Below are 17,877 nucleotides of genomic sequence, written 5' to 3'. Positions count from 1 at the left end.
AAAATCACACTGCCTTCTTTTTTTTAAAGATTTATTTATTTATTGTATATAAGTACACTGTAGCTGTCTTCAGACACAGCAGAAGAGGACATCGTATCACATTGCAGATGGTTGTGAGCCACTATGTGGTTGCTGGGATTTGAACTTGGGACCTCTGGAAGAGCAGTCATTGCTTGTAACCACTGAGCCATCTCTCCAGTCCCACACTGCCTTCTTAAGTTGCTTCCTATTAGGTATCTGGTCCCAGTATTAAGAAAAGTAACATATACGAAGGTGGACACTGGTTCCAGTTGGTTTCCTACCTTTAGGACTGTACATTTCCATATTTTCTTTTTCTTCTATGGAGCTTTCCCTCTTGGTTACTTTTCCATCCCTTGAAACAGGTACAGGGGCAAACCTTCGAGGAGCTGGTGTCTCTAAAGGAGATTTCTGCCCATCAAAATCTGTATCTTCACTTAAAGGCACTTTAACAGAAAGGAAGAAACTAATCAATATGGGACTGAGGTGTCTCCAGTGGTAGAGGGCTTTGCCTAGAATTCATGAGGCCCTGGGTTCAACTGCTAAGTAACACACACACATACACACACCACACACACACACACACACACACACCACACACCACACACCACACACACACACACACACACACACACACACACACACACCACATGTAATAATCACAATAATAAAGATAAATTTAACTTGAGAACACTTTTATATCTGATCGTAGATCTCTGAGTTTGAGGTCAACCTGTTCTGTATTGAGTTCAGGATAGCCAGGAATATACGGTAATACACTGTTTCAAAAATTAGTTTTTAATTAAAAATAAAAAGCTTTTTTTGTGCACAATTTGTAAGGTACTTGCCTTGCAAGCATGGGGACCTGAGTTCAATCTCCAGATCCACTTTAAAAAGTCAAATGTGGTGACATGTGCTTGGGAGGAGGAGATAAACGGATCCCTGGGACTCTCAGTGACACACCTATCCTATTTGTCAAGTTGCAGGTTAATGAGAAACCCTGTTTCAAAAAAGCAGGATGGGCTTGGTGCCACATGTCCTTAATGCTAACACTGAGGCAGAGGCAAGCAGATCCCTCTGAACTCAAGGTTAGCCTTGTTTACTTATCAAGGTCAGTCAGGGCCACATTAATAGACAGTCTCAAAGAAAAAAGGAAAAAAATACTCACTAGAAATGAAAATAAATGGAAACTATAAATATCTTCATAGATAAAGCTTATAAATTAAGAATCAATGTGATGATACTTGAGTATTCTCAAATCTGTGGTAAGATGGCACTGCTAGATATTTTTCAAGAAAGATTGATCTTTACGTATATATGAGAGTTTTGCCTATAAGTGCAGTATGTGTGTGTGTGTGTCTGTGTGTGTGTGTGTGTGTGTGTGTGTGTGTGTGTGTGTGTGGTGCCTGTGGAAGCCAGAAAAGGACACTGATCTCCTGAAACTCAAGTTATGAATGGATGTGAGGCACCATGGGTGTTGACTTTTGGCTGCAGGTACTTCTGTGCAACACAAGCATGCAGTGCCTGTAGAGGCCACAAGAGGGCACTGGATTCCCTGGAATGGAATTCTAAACCGTTAGAAGCTGCCATGTCAGTGCTGAGAACTGAACCTAGGTCTTCTGCAGGCTCAGACATTGTTAGTCATGGAGCCATCCCTCTAGCCCCACTACACTTTCAACGGCAAGGAAAACTGGTAAATTACCTGGCGATATAATACCTAACAATCTACCTCACTCTGAGGAACTCATCCTAAGAGATTGAGATTAAAGAAAGAACATGTCAAACAGGCATGCTAACACACCTGTAATCCCTGTATTTTTGAGGCTGAGGCAGGAGAACCATCACCATTCTCGGCCAGTATGGGCTACAGTATAAAACCCAGCTTCAAGAGAAAAAAAGCAAAGACAGAAATAGATACATGACGTTTGCCGTACGTATTATTACTCCTGAAACTGCCTAAAGCCCAACAACACAACGGGGCGTTAACCGTGCTCGGCAGGCTCCTTCTGACAAGATCGAGGCAGTCGGTGACTACGCAGCGAGCTCCTCAGAGGACTGGAGAGTGAGTGCAAGCATTCTGATTCTCCACAAGTGAATTTTTTCCTAGATTTCTAAGTTTCTGACAAGTCTGCAAGTGATTAATTAGAATCATAAACTAGGAATTATTATAATTTATAACTTAACCTTTAAAATAACCTAGTTTATCTGAACAACAAAAAAAGATATAAAACCAAGAGTTCCAAAAATAATTTTACTTTTGAGACAATGTCCTACCACTTCATAAGTAAATTTTCACCTTTTACGCATGAAGACATTTATTCTCAAAAAATTAAGTACTTTACCTTGTTTAGAAACAAATGTGTTGTGTGAAGAAACACTAGGATGTTGTGGTTTTCCAGAATACTTGTCCTCTGCTCTGGAAGAGGACAAGCCAAATTGAAGACTACTAGCCTTGAGTGCAGCATCAATGAAATGGGTCTAGAAGAAATAATTTCAAATGATTTACATATAATTTTTATGATATCAAGTAACAAGATATATTGAGATTTATTAGGATTGAAAGTAGCTTATTATATTTAACATACAATGTAAACAGGGTATACTTACATATGTATAGGCAAAACATTCTCACATTAAAAATGGTAAGAAGTTTTAAGGTATATATGAAATGTATTTTTTAACTGATAAAACTTTCAGAAGGTTTGTTTTTTTTTTAATTTATATGAGTACACTGTCGCTCTCTTCAGACACAGCAGAAGAGGGCATCAGATCTCATTACAGATGGTTGTGAGTCACCATGTGGTTGCTGGGATTTGAACTCAAGACCTCTGGAAGAGCAAGTCAGTGCTCTTAACCACTAAGCCAGCTCTCCAGTCTATGCCTTTTTCTTATTTGATGAGAGAGAGAGAGAGAGAGAGAGAGAGAGAGAGAGAGAGAGAGAGAGAGAGAAGAAGAAGAAGAAGAAGAAGAAGAAGAAGAAGAAGAAGAAGAAGAAGAAGAAGAAGAAGAAGGAGAAGAGGAGGAGGAGGAGGAAGAGGAGGAGGAGAAGGAGGAGGAGGAGGAAGAGGAAGAGGAAGAGGAGGAGGAGGAGGAAGAGAAGAGGAGGAGGAGGAGGAAGAAGAGGAAGAGGAAGAGGAGGAGGAGGAGGAGGAAGAAGAAGAAGAAGAAGAAGAAGAAGAAGAAGAAGAAGAAGAAGAAGAAGAAGAAGAAGAAGAAGAAGACAACGACAAAGAAGAAGAAAATGGCTTTTAAGCAGAGGTCAAGGCCCAGAGAAGTAAAGCTGTTTACAGAAGAGGAACCAGCAGTCTAAGTGAGTCATCTGGCTTCTCACTAGATAATGTACACCAGATAATGCACTCCAGTCCCACATGGGAGGCTTCCTCAGGCCTTATTACATGCCTATAGTCACACCAGTAAATATTCTAATCTCGTGATAACATTAAGATAACCTCCATTAAGAAGTATTGAGTGCTGGAGAGATGGCTCAGAGGTTGAGAGCACTGACTGCTCATCCAAAGGTCCTGAGTTCAATTCCCAGCAACCTCATGGTAACTCAAAGCCATCTATAATGGGATCTGGTGCCCCCTTCTGACATGCAGATATTTATGCATAAATACTGTGTACATAATAAATAAATAGATTTTTTTAAAAAGTCTTGAGAAATGTGAATATAGAGAAAAATTAAAATCTTGAACATGAAAGCACTTAATAAGCATTTAATTTTTGTACATTCTTCTGAGTATTACATTTTAATATAATTATTAAAACTTTAAAAAGCCATGTAGGAGCTAAGGGGATGGTTTAGTGGTTAAATGCTTTTCCCCCAAGCAGGACAAAAGTTCAGAATCACAGAGCACAAGCAAATGCTGAATTCAAGCCTAGAAGGTGGGGATAGGGGGTCCCAGAGTAAGCTGACTGCAAACCAGCAATCGTCACAATGAGCCTTGAGTTCAACTGAGACACTGTCACCTTTAAGGTCAGATGGAAGACTGACCAGGACGATCCCCCATATCGAGCTCAGCACATGCACACGCATCCATGCAGACCCACACACACCCATACCTACACACATGCAGACCCACACAAACCCACACACACCCACACCTACACACACACCCACACCTACACACACCCACACACACACACACATGCAGACCCACACACACCCACACCTACACACACACACACCTACACACACCCACACACACACACATGCAGACCCACACACACCCACACCTACACACACACACACACACACACACACACACGCAGACACATCCAGACCCACACACACCCATACCTACACACATGCAGACCCACACACACCCACACACACACACACCTACACACACACACACACACACACACACGCAGACCCACACACACCCACACCTACACACACACACACATGCAGACCCACATACACCCATACCTACACACATGCAGACCCACACACACCCACACCTACACACACACACACACACACACACACACACGCAGACACATGCAGACCCACACACACCCACACCCACACACATGCAGACCCACACACATACATATCCTTACACACATACAAATGAACACAGAAAAACAAATGTAACCTGGCGGTAGTGGTGATGCAAGCTAGGAGGCAGAGGTGGGCAGATCTCTGCGTTTAAGGCCACCCTCGTCTAAAGAGTAAGTTCCAGGACAGCCAGGGATACACAGAGAAGCTCTGTCTCCGAAGACAAAAGGAAAAATTTACATTTACGGTGGTTATATATTCCTATTTTTAAGATGTTTTGGAGCTGGGTGGTGGTCCAGAATTTGGAAAGTTTCATCTATTTATGCTAATTCTTTTTATAATATCTCAACATATCCTACTCAAAGGCATTATGGTATTGATTCTTTCAATAAACGAACTGTAGAGCATTTGCAGGCAGTGTGTGCCTACTGCACACTATACTTAGTTCTGCCGTGGGAGCATCCGAATCTTGAGGAAGCTTTCACTGATACCTAAGCACCATCATAGAATTGCTCTCCCAGAATCTCCAAGACATCGAAATGTCCGTATTTTTATAAAGCTTTCTGAACGATTCCAACACATATAAGCAGACTTAGAACTGCTGGTGTAAACAAATCCCTACTTTAAAAATAATGTGACTGGGCTGGGGAGAAAGCTCACTCAGCAAAGGGTTTGCCTTGCAAGCACGAGGAGCCGAGTTTAGGTCCCTAGCTGGGCTTGGTGATCAAGTCTGCAGTCGTAATGCTGGGAGGAAAGGGAGCAGACAGGTACAGCCCTGGAGCTTGCTGCCCATCCAATCTAACCAAACTGGTGAGCTCAGGATTCAGTGAGACTTTGTCTCAAAAAGATAAGGCAGAGGGTGACTGAGGAAGATATTGAAATTAGCTTCTGGCCTCCGCATAAACACATAAACAATACTTCATAAGGAAGAAAAGCCAACTCTAGTGAGAGGTCTCACAGCACCAACAACACTGTCACCTAGAACACACAAAGTGTATACACAGCATAAAGAGTAATGAGCAAGCCATGATCTAAGAAACCAGAACTGTCACAGCCTGGTGTGCTATCACAACTATTAGTTAACAGTAACGCGAGCCGTGTGCAGGCTGTTATCACAGATACCTGAATATCCATCTGTTGCTGCTGTAATTTTTCAAGGTGCCTGATGTGCTGCTCCATAAACACGTTCATCTGTTTCTCGTGATCATGGCAGTGTAATTTCTCCTGTTTGTGCTGAATGCTTGCTTGGTGCTCTGTCACACGCTGTAACTGTTTATCAGTCTCCTGTAACTTATTAAGTAACTCTCCAACAGAATTAACCTTTGCTTCCAAATCACTTTGTACCTAAAACAAATATCAAAATAGAATTTCATATTGTAGAGAGACATCAAAGATGCACTCAAACCCTAGAAAGGTTATTTCTGGCACTCTGTAGTAAGAAGGTATTAAACCCGAGCCTTTGTGCACACAATTCCTCATGATTCCATGTCTTTGTTTTTAGAGTCACAAAATTAAGAGGCAAAATAGAGTAATCCTTAGGTATGCTTTGTTTCATGAACTATACATACATATTGTATATGTATATACACACCGAATCTGACACAAAAAATTTTATCATTCCAGAGAAAAAAAGATTCTTAAAATTAAACAGAAGGAAACAGTCAAACCAAGTAGCATTTGATGCACACGCGATGGTGATTGTGGCGCAGACAAAGCTGTGAGTGACTGTGTATTGTTGCCGTGAGCACAGAACCAAGCACGACTGCACAAGAACCAATGCCTGGGACTCATGTTTCCCCTGTGGATCAGACTCAAGATTGGCAAAGTCTTCTTCCTCTGATCAAATGTATTTACAGAGGGTTAATCAGTGTACTAGGAAAAACAAAACAAAACAAAACAACAACAACAAAAAAAACCCAGTCATGGTGGCACACACCTGTAATCCTAGCACTAAGGCAGAGAGAGAGTGAGTTCCCTGGGAGCCAGGGCTATGGAGAGAAGCCCAGTCAGGAAAAACAAAACACAGAAAGACTACCAACTGTGGCTTCTTCCTCCTGGGTGCTCACAGCCTGAAACTGCTGTCCTAGGGAGACTTCACAGAGAGGAGTTAACCCCTCCTCCTCCCACTGTATACAATCAGCATGCTGAGGTTCCAGGTCATGGTGGTAGGAGGCGTACAAACAGCCTACCTGACCCTCATCTTTGTGTCTGTGTGTGTGTGTGTGTGTGTGTGTGTGTGTGTGTGTGTGTGTGTGTGTGTGTGTGTGTGTCTGTCCTTTCTCCATTCTTTCACCATCCGTCCTCAGGGTTCCAGACCCAAGCTGTGCAATGTCTCATTCCTCTATCACAGAAGAAACGCAGATATAAAAGTCCAGATAGGAAGATCCTGTCTAAAAAAAGAGCAAGGTGGGAACAGAGCCCAGTAGTGAGCTTGCCCAACACACATGAAGCCATGGCTTTGATCCCTAGCACCGCATAAACAGGCATGATGGTCTTATCTGTAATGCAGAACTGGAGGCAGACGAGGGTCAGAAGCTGAAGCCCATCCGTAGCCACGAGCAAAGTCGCTGTCAGCCTGGGGTGCATGAGACTGTCCCAAAGAATCAGAAACAAAGCCATAGTGTGGTACTTCTCCAATGTAAGGCTAGGGTAGGTCAACAACTCTGCTTCCCATTAGCTCTGAAATCGTGTGCCTATCCTGACATATTTGTTTCCCCATTACAAACTGATGTATAATCATGTATCACATAAAATCATCTGGTTCGTTCAGGAAGGCAGGTCTAGCAATACGACTCAGTGTGACACTTGCCTATCACTGCATAAGGGCCCTGGGTTTGATTCTCAGAGACTGACCGTCCAGAACATGGACTGTCAGAGCTACAGTGAAACGTCCTGGCTTCTCTAAGCCAGCACACTCACAAGGAGGCCATTTTCACAGCTTCTGAGAAATGATCCACGAGTAAGAAGGGCCTTTCTAGGAATAACTAGAGTGTCTCTAAGTGTTCAGTCAGACACGGCTGCATTGGCATCAGTCCCTAACAAACATCCAGGGATGGCCAGGAGGGAGAGTACCTTTATCAAAGGAGCTGCAGTTGCAATGGCGGCGGCGGTTGCGGCAGCCACGGTTGTCGCTGGATCAATCCTGTTGGGTGGAGTTTCCGTGTCCTGAGCAACAGTATTCTTTTCTGTACTCATGTCTTCTAAAAGATGCACTTTCACTGCCTTAAAAGCAGGCGTGCTTTGAGCTCTTTAAGACAAGAAACAAGGTTTTCAGTATCTGCACTGAACCATCAGAAGAAATGCCGCACGCCCTAATCTGGGGGTCTCCGAAAGTGGCTTCCCGGGTTTCTCTTAAACTCTGGTTTTATTTGTGGTTATGTGCAGCCTGTGCAGGGGAGGACATGTATGTGCACGTGAGACTGGAGCTCGCACTGTTGAAGATAGTGAGTTGCCTGAGGCAGGTGCTAGGAACCAAATACAGTCGTCACCAAACACGGTCTTTTACCGGTGCAGCAAACATTCTTAACAACTGGACCGTCTCTCCATCTCCATCTTGGGGTTTTGTTTTGTTTTTAATCGAAGCAGAGACTAGTGAGATGCCCCAGAACTTAAGTGCTCTGGCTGTTCTTCAGAAGACCCAGATTCAATTCCTAACACCACCACATGGTGGCTCACAACCACCTTTAACTATATTTCCAGGGGATTGGATGCCCTCTCCTGACCTCCTGAGGCATGCACATGGTAAACAGACAATGCAAGCAAGCAGAACACCCAAACATATAAAAAAATCTTAAGTGGTTATTAAAGTCATTTAGTTAATATTGTTAAGTTTAGGTCATTAAGGATTAAACAAATAAAAGGTTATCCCTTGAAGGCAGTAATATGATTTTTGAGGATATGATTTACACATGACAACCACATAGTTTCAGTTATAAAGTCAGATAATCAAGAAGCACAAATATAAAACATGAGGTTTAATTCTTAAAGGCAGGAGCTCTGCGTCTGATGCTAAGAACTGAGGGTTGTATTCACCGAATACTTTTAGAAGAATTATAAAATTATATAATTATAAAAGAACTGTAAAAGTTCAAGGGTTAAAGATACAGCTCAGGAGGTACACGCTCACATGCACGACACCTCACTTCCAACCCCAGCACATGCACATTAAAATAAAAAGCCAGAAAACCAACAGTGCTACCACTCCATTCAGACGCCTTATGCCCTCCTCCAGAGTCTAGCTTGGTATGTGCCCACACTCCCAGGACTTTATTTCCACATCCCACCAGATCTAGCCCAGGTCCCACAGTCAGTGCCCCAGACTAGTCTGGCCACCTGTGTTTTGCAGCAACAAACTCAAGGCTACTCCAGGGCCCCCAAATCCTGACTCTATGCCTAGTCCCACCATGTCTCCCTGAACCGTGGCCAACATTTAACTCCCACTTGGACCATTAGTGCCGACTCCACTCCCCCACTCCACACCACACCCTCCTCCAGGGTAGGTATAGCCTGCTAAGTATACAACCTTTACATCCATGTCTTCTCAGAAATCTACTAGATTTAGCCTGGTCTACCTAGTCCAGCCTTCCCCGCCTTCATAGCAGAAGCTCTAGGGATGAGTCAGTATTCCCCCTCCTATCCACCATACGACAAGACTCTACCGTGTCCACTCAGACCTCCATACTCCCATCGTGGAACAGAAAAAGCACCCCAGTCCCTCCTGCCCACTGGACGATATTCCACCCAGGCCACTTCCAACTTCTAGACCACATCCTTTCTTTTCCCCCAGCCTGCTCCATCCATAGCAAACTTAAAACTAACTTAAAGGAAGACCACATGCCCAGATCTCATTGAAACAATACCAACAATATAAAAGACCAAGTCAGTGTTTCCTCTCCAAAGCCTACTGGTCCTACAGAAATGCTTGCCAATGAGTATTACCTAGATAACACCAGGACACAGAATTTAAAAGAGTAATCATAAACTTACCAAAGAATTCAGGGAGTTTAAGGAAGACACAAAAACTAGGGAAACTGGGACCACTACTCTAATAGGTGGTTTGGGGACCAAGATAGAGAGGAACAGCAGAGTAATAATCTGATCAGGGAAATGGGGAAAAGGCCCAACACAGAAGGTAGGAATAGAGTAATGGGGGATGGCAGAATACAATGATCTGGTATGGGAAGTGGAAAATGAAGGCTTCTCATGACGGGAAGGGAAGAAGCTGAATACAGAAGAAGGTTCATGGAGAGGGCAGGTAAAGGAAAAAAGATCACAACTGACGTGATGTGGGAAAAGAGGAGAGTGGAGCTCCTGAGGGAAGGGGCAGAGGTAAATACAGGAGAGGAGGAGGGGACAGTAAAATAACAATATGGACTCCTGAAACAGACACAAGGAATTAAAAAAATAAACTGTAATGCAGGTAATTCAGTGTATAAATATATAGTTTTAATGAACTTTCTTACTCTGGGCTGACAACACTAAAAACCAAAGACTAACTAACTAAACCCAATACCAGACATGAGAAGTCGTCTTTTCAACTGTGGACCAGGGCTGTCTGAGAGACTTCTGAAACACAAAGCAACTTCAGAAACAGGGCCCAGAGACAGAGCTGAACTTCCCGAGGACTAGCTTTCATGGTACCAGCCTTGCTACTCCCGAAAGAGACAGGAAACCAACAATCCTACCCCACCCCCATGACACCCATGAACCCCATCAACAGCCAGCATGGAAAGGCAGCCCTCCAGGTGCAGAGGTGCACACATATTGGCTGGTAACCAACAGCTCTCTCAGAAGGCTTAAGATTTGCTCAACAAAAAGCTATCATGACTGGTATTGGAAACCAAACTAGCCAGTACTAGAGAAATCGTGGTCACTGGAGAATCGACAACCACTAATTTACTAAACCTAACAATAATCTATAAACACTTGTCCTTACACCCACAAATGAGGACCCTACATCAAGGAAACTTCTCTTTCCAGCAGACAGAGAACACTACAGAAAACTACAACCAGTCAAGGGGCAGAGTTATGAAGTCAGTCCTCACGAATACCACCACAAATTACCCACTACCTAGAGCTCAGGGAACACTATGGAAGAGGGACCAGGGAGACTGTAGGAGCCAGAGGATTGGGGACTTGGCCGTGAGACTGTGTCTCCCAGGAACATCACAAGCCACACCCATCAAGTCTCACCAATGTGGCTGCCCAGATGTGAGCAGAACAAGGAGGACACTAACGACCAGGCTGACCTGCATTTGGAAAAGCCCACAAAGCCTCAGCCTGACACAGAGAACTAGAGGCATCTGAACAGAGCTGGGAGTGGGAGAGGGGCTTTCACCAGGGACAGGCGGGCCAACTGGTCAGCCCTGGAAGCATACATAACAAGTAACATTACATCTGGAATCTGTATGTGTATACAAATACAAACATGCATCCAGTAACAACTGCAGAAAAAGAGGCATAGAATTTGAAGGAGAGTGAGGAGGGGTGTATGGGAGGACTTGAAGGGAAGGAGAGAAACGTTACAACCAAAATACAACCTCAAAAATAAACAGAAAAACAAAAACTAACATTAAAGATATCTACTACTGTTTTTCCCAGATATCCTAAGATACAACTGACAAATTTAAAGTATGTATGTGGTGTATAATGTGCTATCTTGATACATGTATACATTGTGAAAGAGCACAATCAAGCTAATTAATATATCCATTACCTTACGCAACTATTCTACGGTAAGAACATTCTAAATCTACTCTCTCAGTAATTACTATTTATGATAGTTACCAGGCTACACAAAAAGTTCTATGATGCAGTCATCCTGACTGAAGCTGTACCTCTGGTACTTATCTCCCCATTTCCCACTACTACCAACCTGTGGCTACCACCAATCAACCCTGTGTCTGTGACGGATATAACTGACCTATCTTACATAATCCCCTTTCTCTGCTGGCTTCTTACCTCAGCACAAAATCCCAACAAGAATTATTAAACACATCTGAATCCTAGCTTCTCCCATAAACGTTAGTTTATTTAATGGGCACCAAACACACCATTAGGCAGTGTGCATCACACAAGTACAGCAGGATGGGAATATACTAGATGCTAGCAATGCCCAAGACCTTGAGTTCATTCCCCCTCACCACAAGAAAGAAGTAAACAAACAGATACGTAACTGCCGACAGACATCTGAATGCAGTTTTTTAAAAAAAGCTAGTCCATTGCACTCTCAATTTAGACCAAGACAAACCGGTGAAAGCAACAAAAAACCTAGGCATCCCTAAGTGAGTCGAGGCAGGACGATGCCCAGCTCTGGGCTCTGAGTGAGTGGAAGTATAGTTGGCAGGAATATGTCCATGTGCAGCCCGGGTTCCCTCACATTACGTCCCAGGGCAGCACAGTTCAGTATGCTGGCACTCACTTCTCCCGGATGCCTCTTCATAGCTAAGACAGTACCTGTTCTCTGTGCACCTCAAACATACATCAAGTTACTTCTCCGCCTGCTGACCTTCTCATACCCAACAGAGTCACCCAGTTTTCTCAAATTATTTCATCCTAATTACATGACAACTGGCACGGATAGAACTGGGAAGGTAGGGAATCTTATTCAAGGTCATCCATCCTTATTTCTTAATTTTACGTAATGAGACTAAAGTCTGGAGGTAATAAGAGTTTACTTGACCAAAGCCAAAGATTTAGTGGGGGGCAGAGTTAGGAGTCCAATTCCCAGAGGTTTTCCCATGACGCTCCGGCTTTCTCAGACAGAACTGCTTCCCCCACCTCACAAATGCCATTCTTCTAGCTGTCCTACTTTAGAATATACAGCTATTTGCCCACAGCTAATGTCAAGCTTTTCTTTCTGAACTCTCAACCTTCTACCCATCACTACTTTCTTCTCTGGATGCGATAGAGTCAATGGCTTTTCAATAAACCTGTCTTTATAGCACTTGCTGGTCTCTCTCTCTCTCCCGTTATTAGTTCCTTTTGAGTTGCAGCAGAGCTCAGCTAGAAGTAGGCAGTCCATGGCGTACATATGTATGTACGTATGTACATACCTACATACGTACATACATATATACATATGTGTCTGGATGGCACAATAATTCACCACATGCAATGCTCCTCCTATTCCAGCTCCAGTTCCTCTGGCCTGCGTCTGTGCACACTGTCAGACACGGGGCTGTCCTAACAATTAGAGTGAACGAGACAGCAGGCCAGAGGGCAGGTGAACCTGCATTAATTAAGCTACATTCACACTCCTAGATGTGCATGCTGCCAAGTGCTCCACCACTGAGGTATATCCCCAGCCCTACAAGTGGCTATGGTTAGTTTTAAAACATTGCTGTGTTCTCCTTAATCCCTGTGTGTGGATCTTTGAACATACGCAAATGTACTATTTCCTTCTAATTTAAGGTAGCATACCACTACAAGTGTGTCTGTAAATAAAACTTACTTTTGCTTTAAAACAGTTCTCAGAGCATCTTTCTGTCCCGTGGCATACTGAGAAATAAAGATGTCATTTGCTGAAAAATTAAGACACAAAAAAATGTATTTCAGATTCTGAGGAACCAAAAGCCAAGACTGGGGGCTAGGAATGTATTTCAGTAGCAGAACACTTTGTTAGAATGTATGAGGTCCTAGGTTCGAACCATTGTACTTTTTAAACAAAGAGAGAATGAACGAGCTTTGATTTGCAGTTTGCAGCTCACATCTAGCACTCAGCACACAGAGGCACAAAGTTCCCTGCAACATTGAGACCAGCCTGGTTTACTGAAGAGAGTTCTAGATCAGCCAGGGCCAAAACAATAAAATAAACACCCAAACCAAACTTTTGCAATGAGTGTGAAGTAGCAAAATAGGTTTTTTTCTGTGCCAATCCTTTTTATAGATTTTAGATTCTTTTAGTAACCTAATTTGAAAAGAAAAACTAAAATTAAAATAATAGGTACTCAGGATATAGACAGCAGACTTACCCAGCATGCAGAGGGCCCTGGATTTGATGCCTACCACAAAATAAATACTACTAAGCTGCTGAGTGAATAAACCAATTCTGGACTGGAAAGGTGGTTCAGCAGTTAAGGGCACTAGCTGCATGAGTGCTGTGTACAGACGTAAAGGCAGGCAAAATAAATAAATTAGGATCAATCTTAAAAAGGGCTAATTCCGTCCTTACAAAGAAAATACTGAGACACACTACAATATGGATAAGCTTGAACATATCATGGAAATTAAAACAGTCACGAAGGTTAAATGCTATGTGATGCCACTGACATGAGGTCCCTGAAGTGGTCAAAGTCACAGAGGCAAGAGTGAGGAGTTAGAGGGCACAGAGCTCAGTGGGGGGATGTTAATGTTCTGAAGGTGAATGACGGTGACCCTGGCACAATGTCAATGTACTCAACGTCACAGAACTGTGCATTCAAAACTGATGAAACAAAGTATTTTCTGTATATTTAATTCAGCTTTATCAAGCTCATTATTGAGCTGAGTCAACTGTATTCATTTACCTTTTTGTGCGTTGTTCTCTTCTGTTTTATTCAAAGGTAGCCTCTGAACTATAGCGTCTTTAGAAAAATCCTTTGGGCATAAAAGAAAGAGTAAGAGTGAATGAGCGTAAATTGCCACTAACAGCATAGCATTGATAGCCCTTTGACCGCCGCTGTGATCTAGGAAGGCAGGTCTGCACATTTTATTTACTTCCCAACACTACGCTCTCACAGGTACTCTGAGGCCGCTCGAGGATTTCTCAATGAATGAGCAATGTGAGATCAGAATAGTGAGAACAAGAAAGGTGGACAAGAGACCGATTCAAACCCTCACTTAGCTGCTGCAGCTTAATGTGCCACTCTGACTCAAGGGTGAGTCAAATGCGGGGAAGGTAACCATGGTCCTTTAACCGTACAACACCGCAACCTGACCACAGCTTTCTCAGTCACTGAGTTCATACACTTCTTACAAAGTTGTGCTGTGCGGATCACATCTACTGTTCAAGAGCTTCATGCTCTTGAGTGTGATCCTAGAACTTATCTCTGAGACTCCACCCTGAGACACTTGACCTCTTCAAGCACTAGGTAGACTCCATGCTATTCTTCGACTTCCTTTCTTCTGCTAAACATAAACATAGCTAAGAAAAGACTAGGGCTGGGGAGGCGGCTCAGCGGTTAAGCACTTGCCTCACAAGCACACGGACCAGGGTTTGGGTCCCCAGAACCAAAGTTAATGCTGGGAGAATGTGGCAGCCCTGAAAGTCTGAGGAGCGTGATCCTCAGAGCAGGTGGTCAGTGAGACTAGCCATGTCGGCGAGCTCTGGGACTAACACACCCTGACTGAATGAAAGGCAATGGAGGATGCTTCCTGACAGCAACCTCGAGCCATTCCGTGTACACACACCCGTGACCCCTTCATACACGAACATGAACACATACACACACACACACACACACACACACACACACACACACAAACACTGTGTACACATATGAAATTGGAAAAAAAAAAGTTTAAGAAACTTAGGATGATGATGGGTGTTAATTTACAAACACCAACAAGATTAGCAATATGACAGACATATGCAATGTCCCACATTCTACAGACTATGATCTATAAAACATTTCTGGAGCTGGTAGGATCATTCAACAGAGGAAGACATTGCTGCCAAGCTTGATGATTCAAACTTGATTGCCAGGACCCACATAATAGGAGAGAATAAGTTCTTGAAGGTTGTCTGCTGACCTTCGCACACAAACATGACCTGCACCTGCTCACACACATTCCTCCATGTGCACAAATGAAACAGACAAAAACATGATTAAAAAAATGAACAAAGGACAAAACACTCCCAGTCATATGTGATACCTAAATGAAACACAACATGTTGTTAACAAAACATAACTTTAAAACTCTTGATACTATTGATATGACTTGGAATTCTTTTACTTACGCTTTTATTAACTGCAGGGGGATTTTCTGACAGGGGCTGGTGTCTAGCAGAAGTTAAATCCAACGAGCCTAGGAAAACAAAAGAGTCACCGAGAGCTGTGTTACGGTTTTCCCAGGGACTGAACCCAAGTCTCCTCCCATGGCGAGCTCTAGCATTGAACCAAAGGTCCACTCTGAGCCGCTTTCCAATCTAAACCTGGCCCTTGGCAACTGTGTAGGCAAGACGCAAGAATAGACAATCTCAGGATTAACATAAAAACCAAATGTAAAGGCATGCGCCTGCAAGAGAGACTGAGAAAATACATTTAAATACACCCTAGTGAAAGCTTTACAGCTCATTATTTAGTGAAATGCGGATGAGTTAGAGCAGGCGAGTTAAGCAGGTGAGATCTAAAATGTTTTAACAGCAGCCGCGGTATGGAGGATCTTCAACTACAATGCTCAAAGGCAGAGACAGATGAGTTTCTCTATGTCTGAGGCTAGCCTAGTCTACAGAGTGAGTTTTAGGCCAAACAGAGCTACACAATGTGATCCTCTCTCAATAAAATGAAATGAGTTTTTTTGTTCAGGGGCTGGAGAGACGGCAAAGCAGGTAAGAGTGCTTGCTGCTCGTGTAAAGCCTGGAGTCTGGTACCTCCACCATGTAGCCCGCAGGCACCTGTTAAGTCTAGCTCTAGGTAGATTCAGCTACTCTGGCCTCCATGGGCACCTGAACTCATTTCCAGATACACACTGACACACTTGAAAATGATATTTTTGAAAATCCTAAAACATATTTTATTCAATGCAGAAAAAAATATGAGATTTACCAGAATAAACCTTCCATATAGCCAAGCACGGTAGTGCATGCCTTTAATCCCAGCATTCAGGAGGCAAATTTCTGTGAGTTCAAAGCCATCCAGGACAAGGGAAACCTTGTCTCAAAAACAAAGTCACCAAATAGATTTAAAACTCTGATTTACACTATAGTGTAAATAGGTATAGGTATAGGTACACCATAGTGTACCTCCAAAACCCAACAGGCACATTGTTGTTCTTGCACAAACATTAATATGATCCTTAAAATAATCAATATAATTTCACAGCTCTAAACCAGACATGTGAATTGTAAATACAAATGCCACAAAAGACTGAAGGTATGCATTTTTCTTACACCAGACTGGATAGCACTGTCCAAAATGAGAGTAGAGCATTCAGTAAATATTAAGCAGACTATACAAGCTCACTGTATCCATCGTGGGTAAGAAAAGGACAGGATACAGAGACCACACCAAGAACAAGCACAAGAGGAAATACTCAAGTTTCATTCATTCTACATGCTGAAACCTTTTGTAGGCTGTCTGGTTATTTTCCCAGGGAACCAAGTTACTTTCCAAACATCTGTACAAACCAGATTTGTATCTTACATTTGAGAATGTAAACACTGAGTTCTCTAGAGATAGAAATGAAGACCAACGACTTACAAAAAGCGTAAACCGGGTGGGAAACTGAAACATTTGGAATCACATACCACATAACGTTCCATTTGAGCTAGTCCTCGTTCCAACAGCAAGACGTTTATTTGCAGACAGTGCTGGAGGAACTTCACGGGGCAGCTCATCTTCCACCACAGGCAATTTATTCCCTTGGTTTGGAGAAACAACCTCTCGCAGTCTCCTCGCTGGCATTTTAAGCCTTTCCGCCCTTTCCAGGTTAAACTCAACGTTTTTCATATGGTTAGTCACAAAACAAGTCTTGCAGTCCGTAACGGAGATGGAATTCTAGCTTCACAGGCTTAAGGACACAGTTTCACCTATTTGAGTACCAGGAAAAGAAACAACGGTGGAAGAGAATTTGAAAAATACCTAAACTTCGAAAATAATTATGAAGCAGCCGTTAACTTAGAAAGTCTATAGACAAAATATCCACAAAACTGAAATTTTCAATCTTGACATTTAATCCAGGGCTAAATAAGACAAGAATGCCTTGATTCCACTGAAGTCTGTTAATGCAGCAAGGCAATAAATTTGAAAGGAATTATGCTAAGAGTAAAAAGAAGCCACGGGAACCATACTAAAAAAAAAAAAAAAGGCACTGCTTCAAATCCTGCAGCTGAAAACCCCAACAGACGTGGAGGCGGGGTTAAGATTTGTAAGGAAGACCCAGCCGAACAGGGAAGGTTAAAATTATGTTTTTAAAACATCACCCTCATAAGAACTTAATAGTTTTCTTCCTACGAGTCCAGACACAATATTGGACACCTCAACTTAGTCTTCAGGGTCTCCACAGAGGCCGACAAAAACGCCGTCTTGCATTTAGTAAGATAACAGCTTCAGTTGTTCCCGGGTCTACACGGTCTTCCCCAAAGCCCGCCCTTGAAAGTGAGCACGCATGCTCGCAAAGATCCAATTTCCCCCCAACCGGAAAGGGAGTGTTCT

The 17,877-nt window shown here is 42.9% G+C and overlaps 1 protein-coding gene across 21 annotated transcripts in view; it reads right to left on the bottom strand.

The window, feature by feature from the left end:
- Kiaa0586 (KIAA0586 homolog) overlaps positions 1-17,877 on the bottom strand; it is a 103,333-nt gene that overhangs the window by 84,750 nt on the left and 706 nt on the right. For 8 of the 21 annotated variants that reach the window (XR_015622154.1, XM_087554733.1, XM_087554745.1 and 5 more), the window contains exons 1-9: positions 17,701-17,822; positions 16,971-17,252; positions 15,462-15,529; positions 14,029-14,098; positions 12,975-13,044; positions 7,595-7,769; positions 5,645-5,866; positions 2,361-2,496; positions 303-464 (exon numbers count right to left, since the gene is read on the bottom strand). Coding sequence is in view for 18 of the 21 variants with exons in the window: in XM_087554733.1 (XP_087410859.1) it covers positions 303-464; positions 2,361-2,496; positions 5,645-5,866; positions 7,595-7,769; positions 12,975-13,044; positions 14,029-14,098; positions 15,462-15,529; positions 16,971-17,172 (1,105 nt within the window). In the remaining 3 variants the exon portion in view is untranslated. 21 annotated transcript variants of the gene reach the window in all.

The sequence above is a fragment of the Rattus norvegicus genome, chromosome 6 (assembly GCF_021556685.1).
Source record: "Rattus norvegicus strain SHRSP/BbbUtx chromosome 6, alternate assembly SHRSP_T2T, whole genome shotgun sequence".
NCBI classification, from domain to species: domain Eukaryota; kingdom Metazoa; phylum Chordata; class Mammalia; order Rodentia; family Muridae; genus Rattus; species Rattus norvegicus.
The sequence above is the reverse complement of the archived record's forward strand: the minus strand, read 5'-3'. Positions and strand labels throughout refer to the sequence as shown.